Here is a 16897-nt window from a genome sequence, read left to right on the forward strand (position 1 = left end):
CTGGCGACGCTTCAGGTTTTTGAGGATGTCGATGCTGTTCAGCTCAAGGATGATCAGAAGAGGAAGCTCTGAGCATGGAACTAATCATATAGGCATAATTGTGTCTAATGATGTTATAAAAGAATAACTGCATGTATGCAAGAGTTTTGGGTTTTATATAAAAAGAAGTAGAAACGATATTGTTCTCAGCAATGTACTGCTGAAAGCAGACTTAATTGTTTGTACATAATCACTTTCTACAAGTATGAGAACATTTATAGCATAACTCCATAAAATTCCCTGTCACGGCCGGCACGCCCGTGCGCCGCGGCGACAGCGGCGGCGCGGTGGTGTCCGGCGTGGCGCCACGCGCGCACCTCGCATTCTACCAGGTGTGCGCGGCGGCAGGGTGCTCGAGGGGCCCATCATGCACACCGTCGAGTCGGCGCTCGCGGACAGGGTCGACGTCCTCTCCATGTCGCTCGGAGACGACGACGGCGTCAGGTTCCACGAGGACCCTGCCGTCGCGGCCACTTCCTCGGCTGTCACGGGCGTCTTCGTTTGCGCCGCGGCGGGCAACAAGAGCCCGGCGGTGGGGTCGGTCGCGAACGACGCGCCATGGATACTCAGGGTCGGCGCGAGCTCGCGGAGCTCCGCTCACTCTACCAACGTCGCGGCGTTCTCTTCCCGACGGTGACTACGCGTCGGGCGGCGACGACTCCGGCGGGCGGCCTCGAGCTCTGGCTCGCGCAACCGTCGGCGCACGGACCGAGCATGTGACGGCCTCGGACAAAAATCCTTCGCGTCAATCTTAATCCGAGCCCCTGATCACCTGTCTTAGTTTTTCCAAGCCTAACTGCTCAACCTCCAGTCTGGTCCCGACCCCTGAGAACCGACCCCTCCTTGCCGTTTCCCCAGTTCCGACCCTGCCGACCCCAACCCACCCCGCCGGATCTTCTAAGTCTTCCCACAACACCTCCTCCTTTCAATCTGAGCAGTGGACCAACCGAGACTGACCGGTGGATCCGCAATCTTTTTCCCAGATCTCCTGGTGCCGACACACTCGAGTGGCATGCTCGCTTCAGCGCTTTTCCGCCGCATGGCTCAATTCCTCCGATACCCGCCGCTCCGCCCCGTCGCCGGCCGCGACCAGGTTGATTCCTGCGCCCCCTTTCCCCAATTGCAGCGGAAGCCCTCTGCAACTTTTTCTGCAGCGCCTCGTCGCTCGCGCCCATCATCACCTCGCCGGACCCCCGGCTGCAAGTCCCGATGTCTCTCGGTTTTTCCGTCGCCCCTTCACAGTCGCGCCGCCCAGGTCCGCGCTACACGACGATTCCTCCTCCGCCAACCCAGACCCCGGCAGCGACAGCTCCTTTTCCCACCCTGTCAGAAGCCACCCCGACAATCTGTTGCTCCGCGCTCGCCCGCGCGCACGTAGCCGCCTGTCTTCTCACCTGTGCACCCTCGTTCCTAGCGCCGTTTTTCCAGTCACTTCCATCAGATCCACCGCACGACGACGCCCACCTCCGCCAAATCTCAACCACTGGCAAACTCGCGCCTGCGCCGCCCTGACGCCAGTGCCCCATGACCGCCGGCGTCATCCCCGAAGTCCTGCTCCACCGCCCTCGTCGCTCAATCGCCGCCCGGGCAGAGCACTCCATTGCTTCTTCCCCGGCCTTCACGCTGCTCCCCTTTCTCACTCCCGCGCCGCTATAAAAGGGAATGCGTAAGCCCCGCCAGAGTTTCCCTTGCCCTAGCTGCCATCTCTCTTGCTCCCTGTTCGAGCTCACAGCGCTACCACACTAAGTCCCTGAGGAACTCTCCTCTCCGCTCCACACCGCTTTCCCCCAATCCACCCAGCCGCTTGCTCCTCCGTGCTGCGTAAGAGCTTACTTGTGATCCACAAGAAGCACCGCCGCCGCCGGAGCACCATCGGACATCTCCGCTGCAAGTCTTAGTGTTCCAGTTCCTCCGCCCGAACCTGCTCTTTCCCGACCCCAAGCTTTCCTTGTAAGACGAAGGTAAGCTGCTGACCCCTTGTCCGCCTCGTCCAACCCTTCTGTTCGTCCGACCCCTTTTCCGTCTCGCCCGACCCTGTCTGTTCTGCCGACCCTTGTTCGCTTCGCCCGACCCCTCTTATCCGCCCGACCCCGGTTTCGTCTCGCCCGACCCTGTCTGTTCCGCCGAGCCTTCTCCGCCTCGCCCGAGGGCTCGGTTGTATCTTTTTCTTCGAACCGAGGGTGTATGTGTAAAACTTGGGGACCTTTCAACGTTAAGTCTGAGGACCCCTAGTACATCAAACCCTCTAGATTAAGGGTCAGATCATAAGTTCCTTCCCTCCGACCCTTACCTCTTCACCTCCATCAACTTCTTTGGACCTCCCCACCCTCCTGTAACTTGTCGCAAGTTTCTGGGCTCAGACTTGCAAGTGTTGCTGTTGATATAACCGTCTATGCTAACTCTTGCATTGCATTCGTGTAGAGCTGCGTCTCGCCGACGGCTACTACGAGCTGCACCCGGCGCCAGAAGACGACGGTGTAGCTGAGCTCCTGCCCCCAGAAGCCGAAGCTGCCCCAGAAGTCGAGCAGTTCCCTTCCTCTTTGCTCGAAGGCAAGCCCCGGATGCATAAATCCCCTATGTTTTGCCAAACTTGCGCATGCTTTCTTTAACATGCTTGTGCATTTACGTATAGGAGTTGTTTGGAACCCTAGATGCATAACTTAGCTCCCCTGATCTGAACACTAGCTGTTGGACCGAGTAGATGCTTTGCTTAAGTAGGAAGCGGTAAAAGCCGAGTGATTTCCCGTCACTCGCGAGTTTATAGGAGTTGAATGAGTTCTCTTCTGTTACAACTGTAAGGACGATGGATGGGGCAGGGTTTTGGGTAACTCTTTGGTGGTCGGTTGATCGCCTCGTCTGTCTATGAAACTTGCTAAGGCCCGACAGTGGTGGTGTTCGTGATCAAGTGTTTGAAGGTACTAATCTCATACCTAGTATGGGATGGGGAAGCCTAGTACCTGATTGAACTAGGGCGTGGCTTATACCCCTGATGTCCCTGGAACGAGGTTCCCATGGTGCATCATGTGGGTGCAAGTGCGGTCACAGTACGGTAGAGGCCGGGATTGTGGAGCATTGCATGCCAAGGGAAGTTTGGACCTGATACGCGCCTGGGAATTGATGGGGACGACCGACATAGGAAGCGGCCCTTGTGGTGCGCGGATGTCGTGAGATTAGGTTCGCCATGCATGGTTAAGAAACTCGAATCGATTCGTCTGCCTCTCACAGTTTGAGACTGCTTGATCGCTATGTCACCCTGAGTAAGTAAGAAATCTGATGATGACATGGTTTTGTTGTTTATATATATAACTTTTGGTTGGTTCTATGATTGCTTAGAATAGGTTGCAAACTTAGACCGGATAATGAACTTAGAACCGGAGCTAAAACTTGAAAGTAGGGTACATCTAGCGCTTTTGGCAAACCAACCCCTCAGCCAAAGAGCCTTGCATGTCTAGAAGTGGTGGAGTAGTTACCCCGGTCGGTTAAGTCTTGTTGAGCTTAGTAGCTCAGCCTTGTTGTGGCCTTTCTTTTCAGGTGAAGCCGCTGCTCCCGAGTCCTCCCCTGTTGGCACTTGGCCGCCCCAACTCCCTCCGGGTTGGACGGTCGAGTGGGATCCCTCCTCGGACGGTGAGGAGAGGGATCATTGACATCCCGGTTGGCCTCACCAGGGATGTCCGACCCCGACGAGTTCACTTCCGCTAGTAGTTTTACCTTCTGTTGTTTTTCTTTTGAACCTTGTAAACTCTGATGTGTTTTATGGCCAAACTAAATGGGTAATTTGTTAACTCGGTGGACTTGTTGTATTCTCTGGAACCACTCACCTTCATGTGGGTTTTGCTAATTGGTTCTGTTTAAGTGGTTAAATCGGATGAAATCCGACGGCACTTAGTGATTACTCGGTTTAGGCATGAGCGTCGCGTATCATGCGGCTAAATCATGTTTAACCAAGCTAATCCGAAGTGGATCCGCCACAGAGCAGCCACGGCGGTTCAACCGGACCGATCGGATGACGAGGGCAGGGGAGGGGCAGGAGGCGGCACGACGCCGACGGGTGCGGTCCATGCGCCGACGGTTGGGCGAGCCGGAGCTCGAGGCCGCCGGCCGGAGTCGCCGCCGCCGAGGAGTCGCCACCGCCTGCCGCCGCCCCAGTTCAACCGGACCGATGGGACGACGAGGGCGGGAGAGGGGCAGGAGGCGACGTGGCGGCGACGGGTGCGATCCGTGCGCCGACGGTTGGGCGAGCTAGAGCTCGAGGTTGCCCGCCGGAGTCGCCGCCGCCACCATAGTTCAACCGGACCGAGGGGAAATGACGAACCCTAGCGCCGATTGGAAATGATAAGATGAATAAAAAAAGAAAGAAGATGATAATTAGGAAAGATTTGATCTATTTCAACAGTGCCATTTTACATCTTTCCAATTATATCCCTATACTACCTATACTACTCATGTATACTACCTATACTATAGCTTAAGTTTCTAGTAGTATACAATTAATCTCAACCGTCGGATCATTGCATACGAGTCCTTTTCAAACCATAGTATAGGGTAGTATTGTGCTAACGGAGCTCCTGTTAATATGTGTTTAGAACTTCAGATTATAGAGCGCGGTGGGAAATTTTTACAAAACAGTTTTAACGCGGATGCTACAGGAGTCTCCAGTTACTATGCGAGAAATTTTAGGATTGAATCTTACTAATAATAAGATACGGGGCGGAGTATTATAGAAGGATAAACTGTTGTGACACGCAAAGTCACAAACCGATACAGATACAACTGTACATGGCACCACTTTATCAAAAAAAAAAAACGCACCACGAGTCCAACTGAAAGAGAAACATACAAAGGAAGCAGCGCAAGCACAAGTGAGGAACCGAGACCTGCTGCCCGTCAGCCCGTGTCCCCCGAGCCTACATGGCGGCGTTTCGAGGCCTGGAAATTAGCACAGCGACGACGGCGCCCAAATTCATTCCTCGGCGTTCATGCGGTAGAAATAGGGAAGCCGGCAGGGTTCCCGAAGGAGGCCTGCCTTCTCGAGGAACTCGAGGCCATCCACGAGCGTCTCCTCCAGGCTTCTGGGCTTCCACCCAAGGTTCTTCAGCTTATCTGCTGTAAACGCAACCCTGAAATCCACGTCCACCGTCCTGCAAACCCAAAACCATGCATGCGTGAAGTGTAAACGACGAGCGCAAGCGCGATCCATTTGCTGCTGGAAATATTGAGGTGATGGACGGCGGCACTCACTTGTCTACGTAGTCGTAGTTGGGGAACATGCTCTTGAGCAAGAGCACCATGTCCTTGATGTCCATCTGCTCCAACGCGCAGATGTATCTCTGGGACGGTCCCGCCTTCTCGTATACTAGGAGCAGAGCGTCGGCGATGTCGTGGATGTGCACGAAGGGCCAGAACTTGTTGTTCATCGTGTCAGGACCTCCTGCGACATCGCAAAAAACTTGTCATTTTACTGAACTTGGTTAGCCTGTACAGGTGTGTGGTATAAGCAATAACAAAAGATGGAAACTAGCTCCATTTATCTTCAGACACAAACTTTTCAGTCTAGAATTGGTATCCGGGTAACAGATGAGAAGAACTTGTATATGAATTGGATATGGATGAACCTTTGATGATATACTGGAAGACTTTGATGCTTGTATTGATCAACGCAGTCTGCAACAGAGGTCCAACGACCAGACCAGGCAAGAATGTAACGACATGCAGTCCGTTTTTCTGCCCGTATTCCAGGGCCATCTCTTCTGCTTCGGTCTTTGCAAGACAATACCAACTCTGCAGCCAAAACAGGTAGTCATTTTCATTTATAAGAAGTCGATGACACTGAAGATGTTTATGTTTTATAAGATCCGGTATCGCTGACCTCAATTTCCTTGCAGATCTGTTTGTCTGACCAGCAGCTCTCGTCTTTGAGCCTATCTTCAGGCCAGTTGGGGTCAAAACAAGCGGCAGCAACGGATGAGACCACCACGACTTTCTCAACATTCGTAGCCGAGCAAGCCTCGAGTACGTTTCTGGTGCCCGTCACGGTTGGAGCCATCATCTCCTTCTGCACGATCGCGTTCACCGAAGAGTCAGTAAAACTGTGGGAGCACAGTGGTACACTCTTTTTGTCTCATCATATAGGTGGTTGACCAAGAAGGATAACGGAAGGAACGTGCTCAAACCTCAGGATCAACATGCTTGTCCCCGGGCACCGGAGTTGCCGGATGGAAGACCCCCTCGCACCCCGCGAACGCCGCCGCCAGCGTGCCATAGTCGAGGACGTCGGCTTGGAACAGCCGCAGGTTCTCCGAGGCCCCGTCCAGCTGCTTCAGGAAGGCGTTCTTCGGATCACCTGAAACGAACAGCATTTCAGCATCAAGAAGACAGCATCTCGTGCCGATGCGACGTCGCGGCAAAGGGAGCAGGCAGGGCAATGGATACTTGGGTCGCGGACGGTGGCGTGGACGGCGTAGCCGCGGGAGAGGAGGAGCTTCACGAGCCACGAGGCGATGAACCCGCCGGCGCCGGTCACGCACACCCGCGGCTGCGACGACACCATCTCTCCGGCTGCCCCCCGCCCTGTTGCTGCGTCGTGCACGTACGTCTGCATCCCGACCCGTTGCTTCCCTTCCCTTCCTTCCTCAGAGTGGCTGCAGCAGAAGGTCAACTAGCTCCCAATCCGCACTGTGTGCAGTGCAGTATATCATTCCAGACGTACAAGTACGATCGCCGGCACGAATAAACTAAGCTAATGGATCGATCGCAGATTGCGAGTAGCCTGCAACTACAAAGTTGACCAGATTAGTTTGGGACTGGTTCATTGACAAGTTCTAACGATTCCCTTGAGAAATAATTTATCATCACTCAGAGCATTTCTTATGGGAATGGAATACGATGCTTTTGAGTTTGAAACAATAACATTAACATCTCACAGTAGTTGGCATAAACAAATACTGTTCAAGGCGGTATGGCGCCAAGAGATCAGCTGAAATAATAAGGTGCATAGCTGCGTCCTTGTATAGCCGCAAATATCTACGTTTTATTCTGTAATATATTTCGATCATAAGAGCACAGATCCCGTTCATTCCTCAGCGTTCACACGGTAAAAATAGGGAAGCCGGCAAGGTTTCCCGTCTGCATCCTGCAGAAGCCCAGCCTTTTCGAAGTACTCAACGCTATCCGCTAGCGTCTCCTCCAGCTTCCTCGGCTGCCACCCCAGGTTCTTCAGTTTATCTGATGTGGTATAAACCTTGTAATCCACGTCGACCATTCTGCATTGATCCAAACCATTTGTGAATAGCAAGTACACAAGCACCAAGGGTTCCTGTCTCGCTTGATTGGATGACAGAGCTCCTGCTGATTTTTTCTATGATGAAAAACTTTAAACATGTAACTGATATGAAGGCACTTACTTGTCTGTATAATTGTAGTTTGGGAACATGCTCTTCATCAAAGAAACTAAATCCTTTATGTCCATCTGGTCCAATGAGCATATGTATCTACCAGAGGATTCAGACTTCTCGTATGCTAGGAGCATAGCGTCAGCGAGATCACGAACATCTACCAAGGGCCAGAATTTGTTGCTTAATGTGTCAGGGCCTCCTGCAATTAGACAAATGGAATTAGAGGGGAGAAACATGAAAGATCTGTTCTCTTTGAAAGTTTGTTAAATTGTTCAGGTGGCTTAAATAATGAGATAAGGAACATAGCTCGATTTTGTTTCAGATTATGAACTGTACTGAAGCTTTCAAAATTAGTAGTAGTATCCAGGTAACAGATGAGAAGTACCGCATAAAATACGCTATGGTGTATTGGTGTGAACCTTTTATGATGTATAGGAGAACTTTGCTGCTGGTATTGACTGCCACATGCTGCAACAATGGGCCAACAACCAGACCAGGGCAAAATGTAACTACATGCAGTCCATTTTTCTTGCCGTATTCAAGCGCCATCTCTTCTGCTTCTGTTTTGGCAAGAGAATACCAATTCTGCAAACCACAGCAAGTAAATGTCCTCAAGTTAGTGATCCTTCCGAGCAATCATTTGCCACAAGTACTCGCTAATGCAGAAGATAATGTTCAGATTTGGAAACCAGGTCAACTGGGACTTACTAATTCTTTCAGAAAATGCTGGATCTATCTATGATGAATTCTGATGCAGATTCATGTATTAGCAAATTATCATGCGTTGTCTGCTGGATCTCATTGCTTTGGCAATTGCATAACTATCTACTACTAATGCGAGGGCTAGTAGGCGTTGTAACCTGAGTGTCCTTGCAGAACTCCTTGTCTGTCCAGCAACTCTCATCCTTGAGCTTACCTTCAGGCCAGTTGGGGTCAAAGCAGGAAGCAGCAACGGACGAGACCACGATGAGCTTCTGAACATTCGTGGCCGAGCAAGCCTCGAGCACATTCTTGGTGCCCTTCACCGTAGGATCCATCAACTCTTTCTGCATATATATTCAATGTTTTTCAGCACATACTGTCACTGAAAGCACAGGGATACTCTATTGTTCGGCTAGTTTCAGTAAATCCGCTTCCATAAACATTTGTATCAGCAAACGTGCATTGTATCTAGGAACACTGGAACAACATAATCGAACCTCGGGGTTGACAATCTTGTCCCCGGGCACCGGGGTAGCCGGATGGAAGACCCCCTCGCAGCCCGCGAACGCCGCCGCCAGCGTGCCGCAGTCGAGGACGTCGGCTTTGAACAGCCGCAGGTTCCCCGAGGCCCCGTCCAGCTGCGTCAGGATGGCGTTCTTCGGATCCCCTGGAAGACGAGCACCATTCGGCCAGCGTCGAAGAAGACAACGCTCTTTCAAACAGAGCCAGGGATATGTGCCGATGCCGAAACAACGGTGAAAATGGATAGAGGTAGGTTTTACTCGGGTCGCGGACGGTGGCGTGGACGGCGAAGCCGCGGGAGAGGAGCAGCTTGACGAGCCACGAGGCGACGAAGCCGCCGCCTCCGACCACGCACACCCGCGGCGGCGACGCCATCTCCGGCTGCCTCTTGGCTCTCCTCGTTGCTTCTCCCTGCCTGCAGGGCTACAACGGCAACAGGCCGAGAGCTCTCTAGCTAGTCCACGCGCAATTTGCAGGGAAACTGTCAATCGAGATTGAGGATCGCCAGGGCGATTGGACTGATCTGATGGATCGTGAACTGGTTGCAGAGCAGTCGCTCAAGACTGGTTGATTATTAACCGGTGAATGACAGAAGATGCCACGCAACAACAACCAGGCAGCACTTGTCTTTGCTAGCACGCTCCCCGCGCGCGCATCTCGCCCGGACTGGTCACTGGTGAGAGATTTGGGCGAATCCTAGGTGCCGACGCGTAACGATTTTTTTTTGAAAGGGGACGCGGAAGGGGCTGTTTGGCAACAGGGTTTACCCATCACATCGGATGTTTAGATGCTAATTAGGAGTATTAAATATAGGCTAATTACAAAACTAATTGCACAGATGGAGTGTAATTCACGAGACGAATCTATTAAGCCTAATTAGTAACCATTTGCTAATGATGGATTAATTAGACTTAATAAATTCGTCTCGCGAATTAGCATAGGGTTCTGCAATTAGTTTTATAATTAGCTCATGTTTAATTCTCCTAATTAGCATTCGAACGTATGACACTGTTAAAGTCTAGCACCTCGTATCAAATGCTCCCCTAAGGCGTAACGATCAGTGCGTCGCGGTCGAGCACGTCCTCCGGGATCGTCGCGTCCAGCCATCGGCTTCGGCTGGATGGGCACTAGTCCTCTTGTCCTTTGCGTCACTTGAGGCGGTGCACGGACGGAAACCCCTCCCATTCCTCCAAACATCAGGTGCATCGTTTCGTCTTTCACTGTTGCCTTCCGGAGCCGAGCACATCTTTTTCTCCCCGACCTGCAGGGATGTCCTTTTCACAGTGACCTTGTCGCTATGGACTCCAGAACACATCAGCAGTCAATCTCGACAGCTATGGGTGTCCCGAGCAGAACTCCATATCTCCAACTCCAGAGCCAATATGGCAATATGTCGAGAGGCAGCAAGGCCACCGTCTCAACGAGAGCAGCAGGCCTTATTCCATCCTGAAAGGAGGAAGAGCGTAGCGTTGGAACATGGCACCTCGTTATTTTTTTTCTTTCTTGAGGGAAAAAAAAATGACCCCTCGTTATTTCACAGTTCAGCAGCGTGCCAAGAGCCCAAGACCAAGAGAGACACCACGGGTTCATAACCAAGAAACTCCGCCACCCAAGTTGATTCACTGATCACTAGCCAGACGGAAGAGATGGGGAAGGCGGCAAGGATGCCCGGGCACATCCTGGAGGGCGCCTGCCTTCTCATAGCACTCGACGCTGTCTGCGAGCGTCTCCTCCAGTGTCCTTGGTTCCCAGCCCAGGTCCATGAGCTTCTGGCATGTTAGCGATGCTTTCTGATCGACATCAAGGATGCTGCAAGCGCAAAAGCAAAAGGAGTGGGGTGTTCATCAGATCGCGTAAAAGCAACACGCGTTCCGAATTTTTTTGGCATGAGGAAACCTACTTATTTACGCAGTTGTACTGTGGGTATAACTTCTTCAACAAGGCCACCAAATCCTTGGTGCGAATGTGATTCGGCGAGCAGATGTATCTCCCAGATGACTCTTTCTTCTCGTACAGCAGAAGCAGAGCATCAACCACATCACGGACATCTACTATGTGCCACAGTTTGTTGTTCATCACATCAGGACCACCTGTAATCCAACCAATGGAGTTAATATAGTGCAATCAAGCTAGCGACTTGTACCCAGTAGTAGCACTTTGCAGCATGCAACAGTGAGATTAGCTCGAGAGAAATATCAGTCCTTCGAGTACTCGTTTCGTAAAAGCATCATTAATGCACTGGAAAATAGGAATAATTGTAGACCAGACTCTTCTAAGATACAATAATTCTATCATTGAATATGCTATACATGGTTTTGTCGTTTGTATTTATCTTAAACATGTAATTTCAGCAATAAATGAGCCAAATTTGGAATCACATGCAATAGATTGTGAAGAATCTGCCTGTAGATGAAGGTTCTGATTGAACAGCTGTAGAGCATTAAGAAAAGGCATAGCAGCTATTTCTGAAAAGAACATAAAGGACAAACATGGGACAGGAAAGATAATGGTGAGCAACAGATACTAGGTGATGATCAGTACCACAATATTAAACCCTCCCATCATTTGAATTTGAAACAAATCCATCTAACAGGAACTATTAATGTGATCTCATCTCAAGGCCTTAGATTGGGATTGGGCCACATAAATGCAGTCCAGAATAAACGGATAGATACAATTTGCATTAAAACATACTCCGTAACTTGACTAGTGGTTAGGGTGCACATCAGCATAATGAGTCAGAACATTAAATTCGCCAAAGAATTGATAAACCTAGAAACACATATAAGGAATGTAAAGAGCAGGCACTAATGAGGGAACCTTTTATAACATAGATGAGGAATTTGCTGCTGGTATTCACCACAGGCTGCAACAGAGGGCCAAAAACCAAAGGCGGGCAAAGTGTAACAACATTCAGTCCATTTTTATCTGCATATTCCAAGGCTGCCTGTTCAGCCATAATCTTGGCAACAGAGTACCAGTCCTGCAAGTAAACAGCACAGAAGGTCCCAATTTAGACCTCCCTCAAAAAATCATCTCTGGGAAAAAGACTAGCCTATGTTAGGAAAAACCATAATAGATCTTTCAAGGGAGATATGACTACAAGGAACCAACAAATGGAGTAACAATGTATGTTTATGCTACTGCAGAGCTTGCTGTACTAACGTGCATTACTAACCCCATTTTCCTTGCAGAACTCTTTGTCTGACCAGCAACTCTCATCCTTGAGTGTATCTTGAGGCCAAGTCGGGTTAAAATCCACAGCAGCATTGGAGGACACGACAACAAGTTTCTGAACCTTTGCAGCAGAGCAGACCTTTAATACATTTAAGGTGCCTTTCACAGCAGGGTCGAGTACTTCTGACTGCATAGATGCATTCACAACGTGGTGAATAAAGAACACTAGCATACCATACAACACAAAACTTTCAGCAAGATTCACAGTGCAAACAAACATTGCATTTTAACAAAGAGCACTTCCAGCATTCAAGCCTAACGATATAAGCTGACTTAACACACAGCGTATAATAATCTAAATTTTCACTTATTACTCACCCAATGCTACAATAGGTTGTGCTAATATTCTCCAAGAGCTAGAATTGAAAACATAAGTCAGAGAAACAGCCTGGTTTTGCAAGCATGAGCGACTGAAGGTTCCAAGGATAAAACCTACTTACTCATTTCCTTTAATCCTTTAATAGTTAGAGCATATGTGGGAACATGGTTGAAATTATAGGAGTCTGGAAATGCATTAACTGAGAAGTGACCTTAGAACAGCACAAGCTGATCCAATACCAATTCATAATCAGAGGTCGATACAAGCTTAGTCATTCTCCACCAATCCATGTAGATACAGTGCTAACTAAGATAAGCATTAGACTCAAGTGAGCAAGGACTTGCCTCAGGATCAACCATCTTATCTTCAGGCACCGGAGTGGCAAGATGGAAGACCCCCTCACATCCCTCCACTGCTGGTGTTAGCGTGTCGTACTCTAGCACATCGCCCTTGAACAGACGCAGATTCTCTGGGGCCTTGTCCAGCTCCTTCAAATGGGCGTTCTTTGGGTTACCTGATAGAGCATCCGCAATTAATTAGCACGGTCACGTCTATCGGTTTATGGCAGTATGGATGAAGCATTCCAAGGCACATCGGCAGTTCGGCACACAGACACAAATCAGCAACGAAGGAGCAGCTGTGACACTCTGAGAAACAGGAGGGTCCTTAATCCTTACCTGGGTCGCGGAGGGTGGCGCGCACGGCGTAGCCGCGGGAGAGGAGCAGCTTGACGAGCCAGGAGGCTATAAACCCGCCGCCTCCGGTCACGCACACACGCGGCGGCGGCGCCATGCCCCTCCCTCCTCCACCTACACCGATTCCTGAGCGAGAACCCCGCAACTTGAAATCGTCGAGATAGTATCATAGTATACGACCGCCGCCAGTTAATTAAGCTCGAGTCGGCAGATCGATGGAGCCTCGAACCCGCAGATTCGATTAAACAACACGCCGAGTAAATCAGTATGACCCATCTAAACAAGTGCAGAAGGAAACAAAAAGCACGTGGTTGGAGTGGGACAGACTCGGCAACGGAGGACCTCGCAGTCAGCCACCTTGCAGCCATGAGCCATCCACCATCTCCCCCAGCCGCTCCAAGGTGTCCCGGATGGAGATCGCCATGACCATCGGAAAACGCCGCGGCGGCGGCGCCGCCGCCGCCGCCGTCGAGAGGACCCGGACCGGAAACGGCTACTGGCTTGGTTCAATGATTGGGCCTTGGGCCGTGTGAGGTGAAGACTCGCCGCTTCAGGTTGTCCTCCGATCACGATCCTCCGTTCGAGATCCGGTGGTTCAAATACGACGTCAGGGTCAGCCCATCTCGGCCCGTCTACGCGCAGCATTTCATCGAGTTACAATTGGCCCAGCCCAACCCGGGACACAGATGTCAGCTGTCAGGGTCTCAATCTCCGGACTCCAGTCCGGAGGATCTCTTCGGAGATCGCACGTCAGATACAGTGGGCACACCGCACACCCCACAAGCACTGAGGTACTGATCATCGAGTTAATGAGCGAGCCCAGCAGGCAAGAGAGATACTGTGAGATGCTTGATTCGTTACGAACAGTACATGCGCATTTGGCTTGATCGCTCACCGTCACCGAACGCATGCGCCACGAACAGTACATGACCCAGCGCTCGATCCATCTCTCCGTCTCTCGCGTGGGCGTGGGCACTGGGCAGCTATAGCATCCGTTCGATCCATCTCTCCGTCATGCACCGGCGTACGGCCGGCCGAAGCGCTGTTGGCCAAGATCCTGCCAAGCCTCTTGCCGCCACGCGTATACGAACGTACAGAACGCTCTTTGTTGTCGCTAACATCTCGAGCGGTAGGGTGGTAGTCGTACGTCGTGCGCGCACGATCGGTCTCCGCGACGGAACGCGCGGTTCGTGCGCCCACGGCGGCGGCGAGCGAGAAGGGGTATACGTCCAGCCTCCAGCGCGCCACCGGCGATGAGCTGGTGGCCAACGTAACTTCGAGCAATTCCAACGCATTATCTGTCTACTAGTACCTCCCGCCGGAGAAAACCGCCGCAAATGCATGCACGGAGGAGAGCACGACGGCGGACGACACGGCGCGGCGTGTCCGCGTCCGCGTCCGCCGCGCGCTTGCGTTAATTAAATTCGCGCGTCTCGGTACCGTTCGCGGGTGCCCAGCGTCGCCCGTCGCCGCCCCAACCGCCGCCGGCGTCGCCCGACCGCATTTACTGGCGACTAGCAAGTATATGCGCACACGCGCACGGGCCCCGGCCGGCGGGCGCGCCCCTGGTGTGGCGGCCGTCCATCGCCTCGGCGGCGTCCCGCGCACTGTTCGCTCGTCGTGCGCGTCGCTCTCGCTCCGAAGACGACAAGACCGGCGTGCTCGGTTCGGCACGCAGTGTCCTATCGGCACGCCGCCACGCTGGTGTATCAGTATCTGTACATCCCTCCCTACCATGTCTATACCGCGGCATGGCCCCCAGGCTCAATCAACCAGCGTTGGATAACCCAGCTCAAATCATTGTAGGAGATGGATAGACGCTGCCGGCTACGGCTAGAGATCACATTGCACATGCGCGCGTGCATGAATGAGAGAACCAGGGCCAGGGACAGTGTGCGCTGCCGCCCTCTTTTAACACTGCGGCGCCCCGAATGGAGTCGTCGTACTGCCATGCCCATACGGCCATACCGAAAACATGTAGAGCATGGCCAGTTCCACGCGCGTATAAGGCAGGCAGCAATGAGAAGAGAACTGCGAGCCGATGAATGCTGCAGGTTTGTTTCGGTCAGACGGTACGCTGCTGATGCTCCATGCCTCCATCATCATGGCAGAGGTGACCAGCAGTGATGGGGAGACAGGGAGTGGGTATCAGAAGGTCAAATTAACTGGAGACGGCGATGGTCAGATGTTTGATCCATGGACTGATTTTAAATTCGAGTCCCATCCAATATTTGATGCCGATTAGAAAGACTAAATGTGAACTAATTATAAAACTAATTGCATAAGTTGTGGTTAATTCGCGAGATAAATCTATTAAGCCTAATTAATCCATGATTAGCACATGTTTATTGTAGCATCACATGGTCAAATCATGGACTAGCTTAATAGATTCGTCTCGCAAATTAGCCTTTATTTATGTAATTGGTTTTGTAATTAACCTATATTTAATATTTATCTAAACATTCGATGTGATAAGGACTAAATTTAGTCTCTATCTCCAAACGGGACCAGACGGTCCAGTAATCGCGAGACATGCAATCTTGAACCTCCCAGTCTCAATGGAGTTTCATGAAAAAATTTATGGACATTAAATTTTATGCCACATCAGCAATTTTGCTGACTTGGCAATATCATTTACGTGGAGAGTTTCATCAAATGTGAAAGGAGTTTCATTCCCATGACACTTCGCTGGCACAGTTATCTAATTTATAATTTTGATACTGTGCGATAAAACTGTGCACACGTACTGTACTAGTAAGTCGTATGTAGCAACGCAGCAGCCACCAAGTTGCTTCGACGTCCCTGGCTGCATGGAGAGTCGTGCGAGGAACACCCGCTCGCCACCGGACAGCAGACGGCCGGATAGGGATCAGCTCACGTAGCCGACAGGGGATGCGACGATGATGGGTAAGTTTATATACACTCACTCGTTAATTTGCCCCCGTAATAAGTAGAGTAGAATGTGCCGTAAAACTTTGCTCGTGTTTTGCAGACAAGCGGGGTGTTTGTTAGCTTTCTATCACATCGAATATTGAGATACTAATTAGAAGTATTAAATATAGACTAATTACAAAACCAATTGCACGGATGGAAGCTAATTTTGCGAGATAAATCTATTAGGCCTAATTAGTCCATATTTGACAACGTGGTGCTACAGTAAACATATGCTAATGATAAATTAATTATACTTAATAGATTTGTCTCGCGAATTAGCCTCCATCTGTGTAATTAATTTTATAATTAGTTCATGTTCAGTCCGCCTAATTAGCATCCGAATATTCGAGCTGCCATAAATTTTAATCCGGACTAAAAATAAAAACCCCTCGCTAGCCGGTCCCCGTCGTGTGCAGGACCAATGAATGCGATGTCTGATACACCGGCTGGACCTTTAAAAAATATTTACTACTACTGACGATGAACGAAGCTGACTGGCCTGCTGCTCGTGCAGCGACCTGCGACGACCCTTTTTATGGCAGTGCCGACGGTGTAGCACACGTGGCCACGCCACGCGCGCACGAAGGTGGTGAGACTGCCGATCAAGGCAATGCAGGTCACGTTACGGGGGTGAGATCATCGGAGAACGACGCCGTCGACGAGACTCCCATTTATGGAGGTCAGACTGACCTGACGCACGCACGGCGCGCCACGATCCGGATCGGACGAAGAGTCTGAAATTCTGGTGGTCTCTCGCTCTCACGTCCATCATCCCAGAGGAAACGAGATGGAACGTGCAGTAAGCCATTAGCAGCACTGCACTTGATATATACTGTACTGGTCTTTGCCGCCTTATATTCAATTATAATTTGCAATTAGCCGCCTGTGTAATTAAGTGTCGTGCGACCGTGCAGTGGTGGAAATTGGAATTGGTCGAGCCGCTCCCTGTATTTATACGTGCAGCCGCCAGCCGGCGGCACTTGTTGGGTTGTATTTGAAGGGCGCCACCGTCACGGAAGAACTGAAGGTGGTCTTCGTTCTTGACCTCGTGGTCGTGG

The 16897-nt window shown here is 51.0% G+C and overlaps 3 protein-coding genes across 5 annotated transcripts; all 3 read right to left on the bottom strand.

Moving 5' to 3' along the window:
* Nucleotides 1-4718: 4718 nt before the first annotated feature.
* Nucleotides 4719-6715, bottom strand: LOC117842405 (cinnamoyl-CoA reductase 1). The gene is made up of 6 exons (XM_034722855.2): nucleotides 6469-6715; nucleotides 6210-6379; nucleotides 5906-6091; nucleotides 5652-5817; nucleotides 5278-5467; nucleotides 4719-5177 (listed from the first exon to the last, which is right to left on the bottom strand). Exons 1-6 carry the CDS (start codon nucleotides 6635-6637, stop codon nucleotides 5000-5002), a joined length of 1059 nt encoding a protein of 352 aa, XP_034578746.1. The 5' UTR covers nucleotides 6638-6715; the 3' UTR covers nucleotides 4719-4999.
* A 210-nt stretch (nucleotides 6716-6925) lies between these two features.
* Nucleotides 6926-9308, bottom strand: LOC117842406 (cinnamoyl-CoA reductase 1). Its single transcript, XM_034722856.2, has 6 exons — nucleotides 8915-9308; nucleotides 8630-8799; nucleotides 8291-8476; nucleotides 7850-8015; nucleotides 7440-7629; nucleotides 6926-7298 (listed from the first exon to the last, which is right to left on the bottom strand). Exons 1-6 carry the CDS (start codon nucleotides 9027-9029, stop codon nucleotides 7109-7111), a joined length of 1017 nt encoding a protein of 338 aa, XP_034578747.1. The 5' UTR covers nucleotides 9030-9308; the 3' UTR covers nucleotides 6926-7108.
* Nucleotides 9309-10118: 810 nt separating this feature from the next.
* Nucleotides 10119-13442, bottom strand: LOC117842340 (cinnamoyl-CoA reductase 1). 3 transcript variants are annotated; one of them, XM_034722750.2, is made up of 7 exons: nucleotides 13233-13439; nucleotides 12888-13127; nucleotides 12555-12724; nucleotides 11833-12018; nucleotides 11475-11637; nucleotides 10555-10744; nucleotides 10119-10463 (listed from the first exon to the last, which is right to left on the bottom strand). In XM_034722750.2, the coding sequence occupies exons 2-7, from the start codon at nucleotides 13000-13002 to the stop codon at nucleotides 10274-10276; spliced, it is 1014 nt and encodes a 337-aa protein (XP_034578641.1). In that variant the 5' UTR covers nucleotides 13003-13127; nucleotides 13233-13439; the 3' UTR covers nucleotides 10119-10273. The 3 variants fall into 3 exon arrangements, with proteins under 3 accessions (XP_034578641.1, XP_072147575.1, XP_034578640.1); XM_072291474.1 differs by having other exon boundaries at nucleotides 11833-12014; nucleotides 12551-12724; nucleotides 12888-13442; XM_034722749.2 differs by having other exon boundaries at nucleotides 12888-13439.
* Nucleotides 13443-16897: the final 3455 nt, after the last annotated feature.

This window comes from Setaria viridis, chromosome 2 (genome assembly GCF_005286985.2).
Source record: "Setaria viridis chromosome 2, Setaria_viridis_v4.0, whole genome shotgun sequence".
NCBI classification, from domain to species: domain Eukaryota; kingdom Viridiplantae; phylum Streptophyta; class Magnoliopsida; order Poales; family Poaceae; genus Setaria; species Setaria viridis.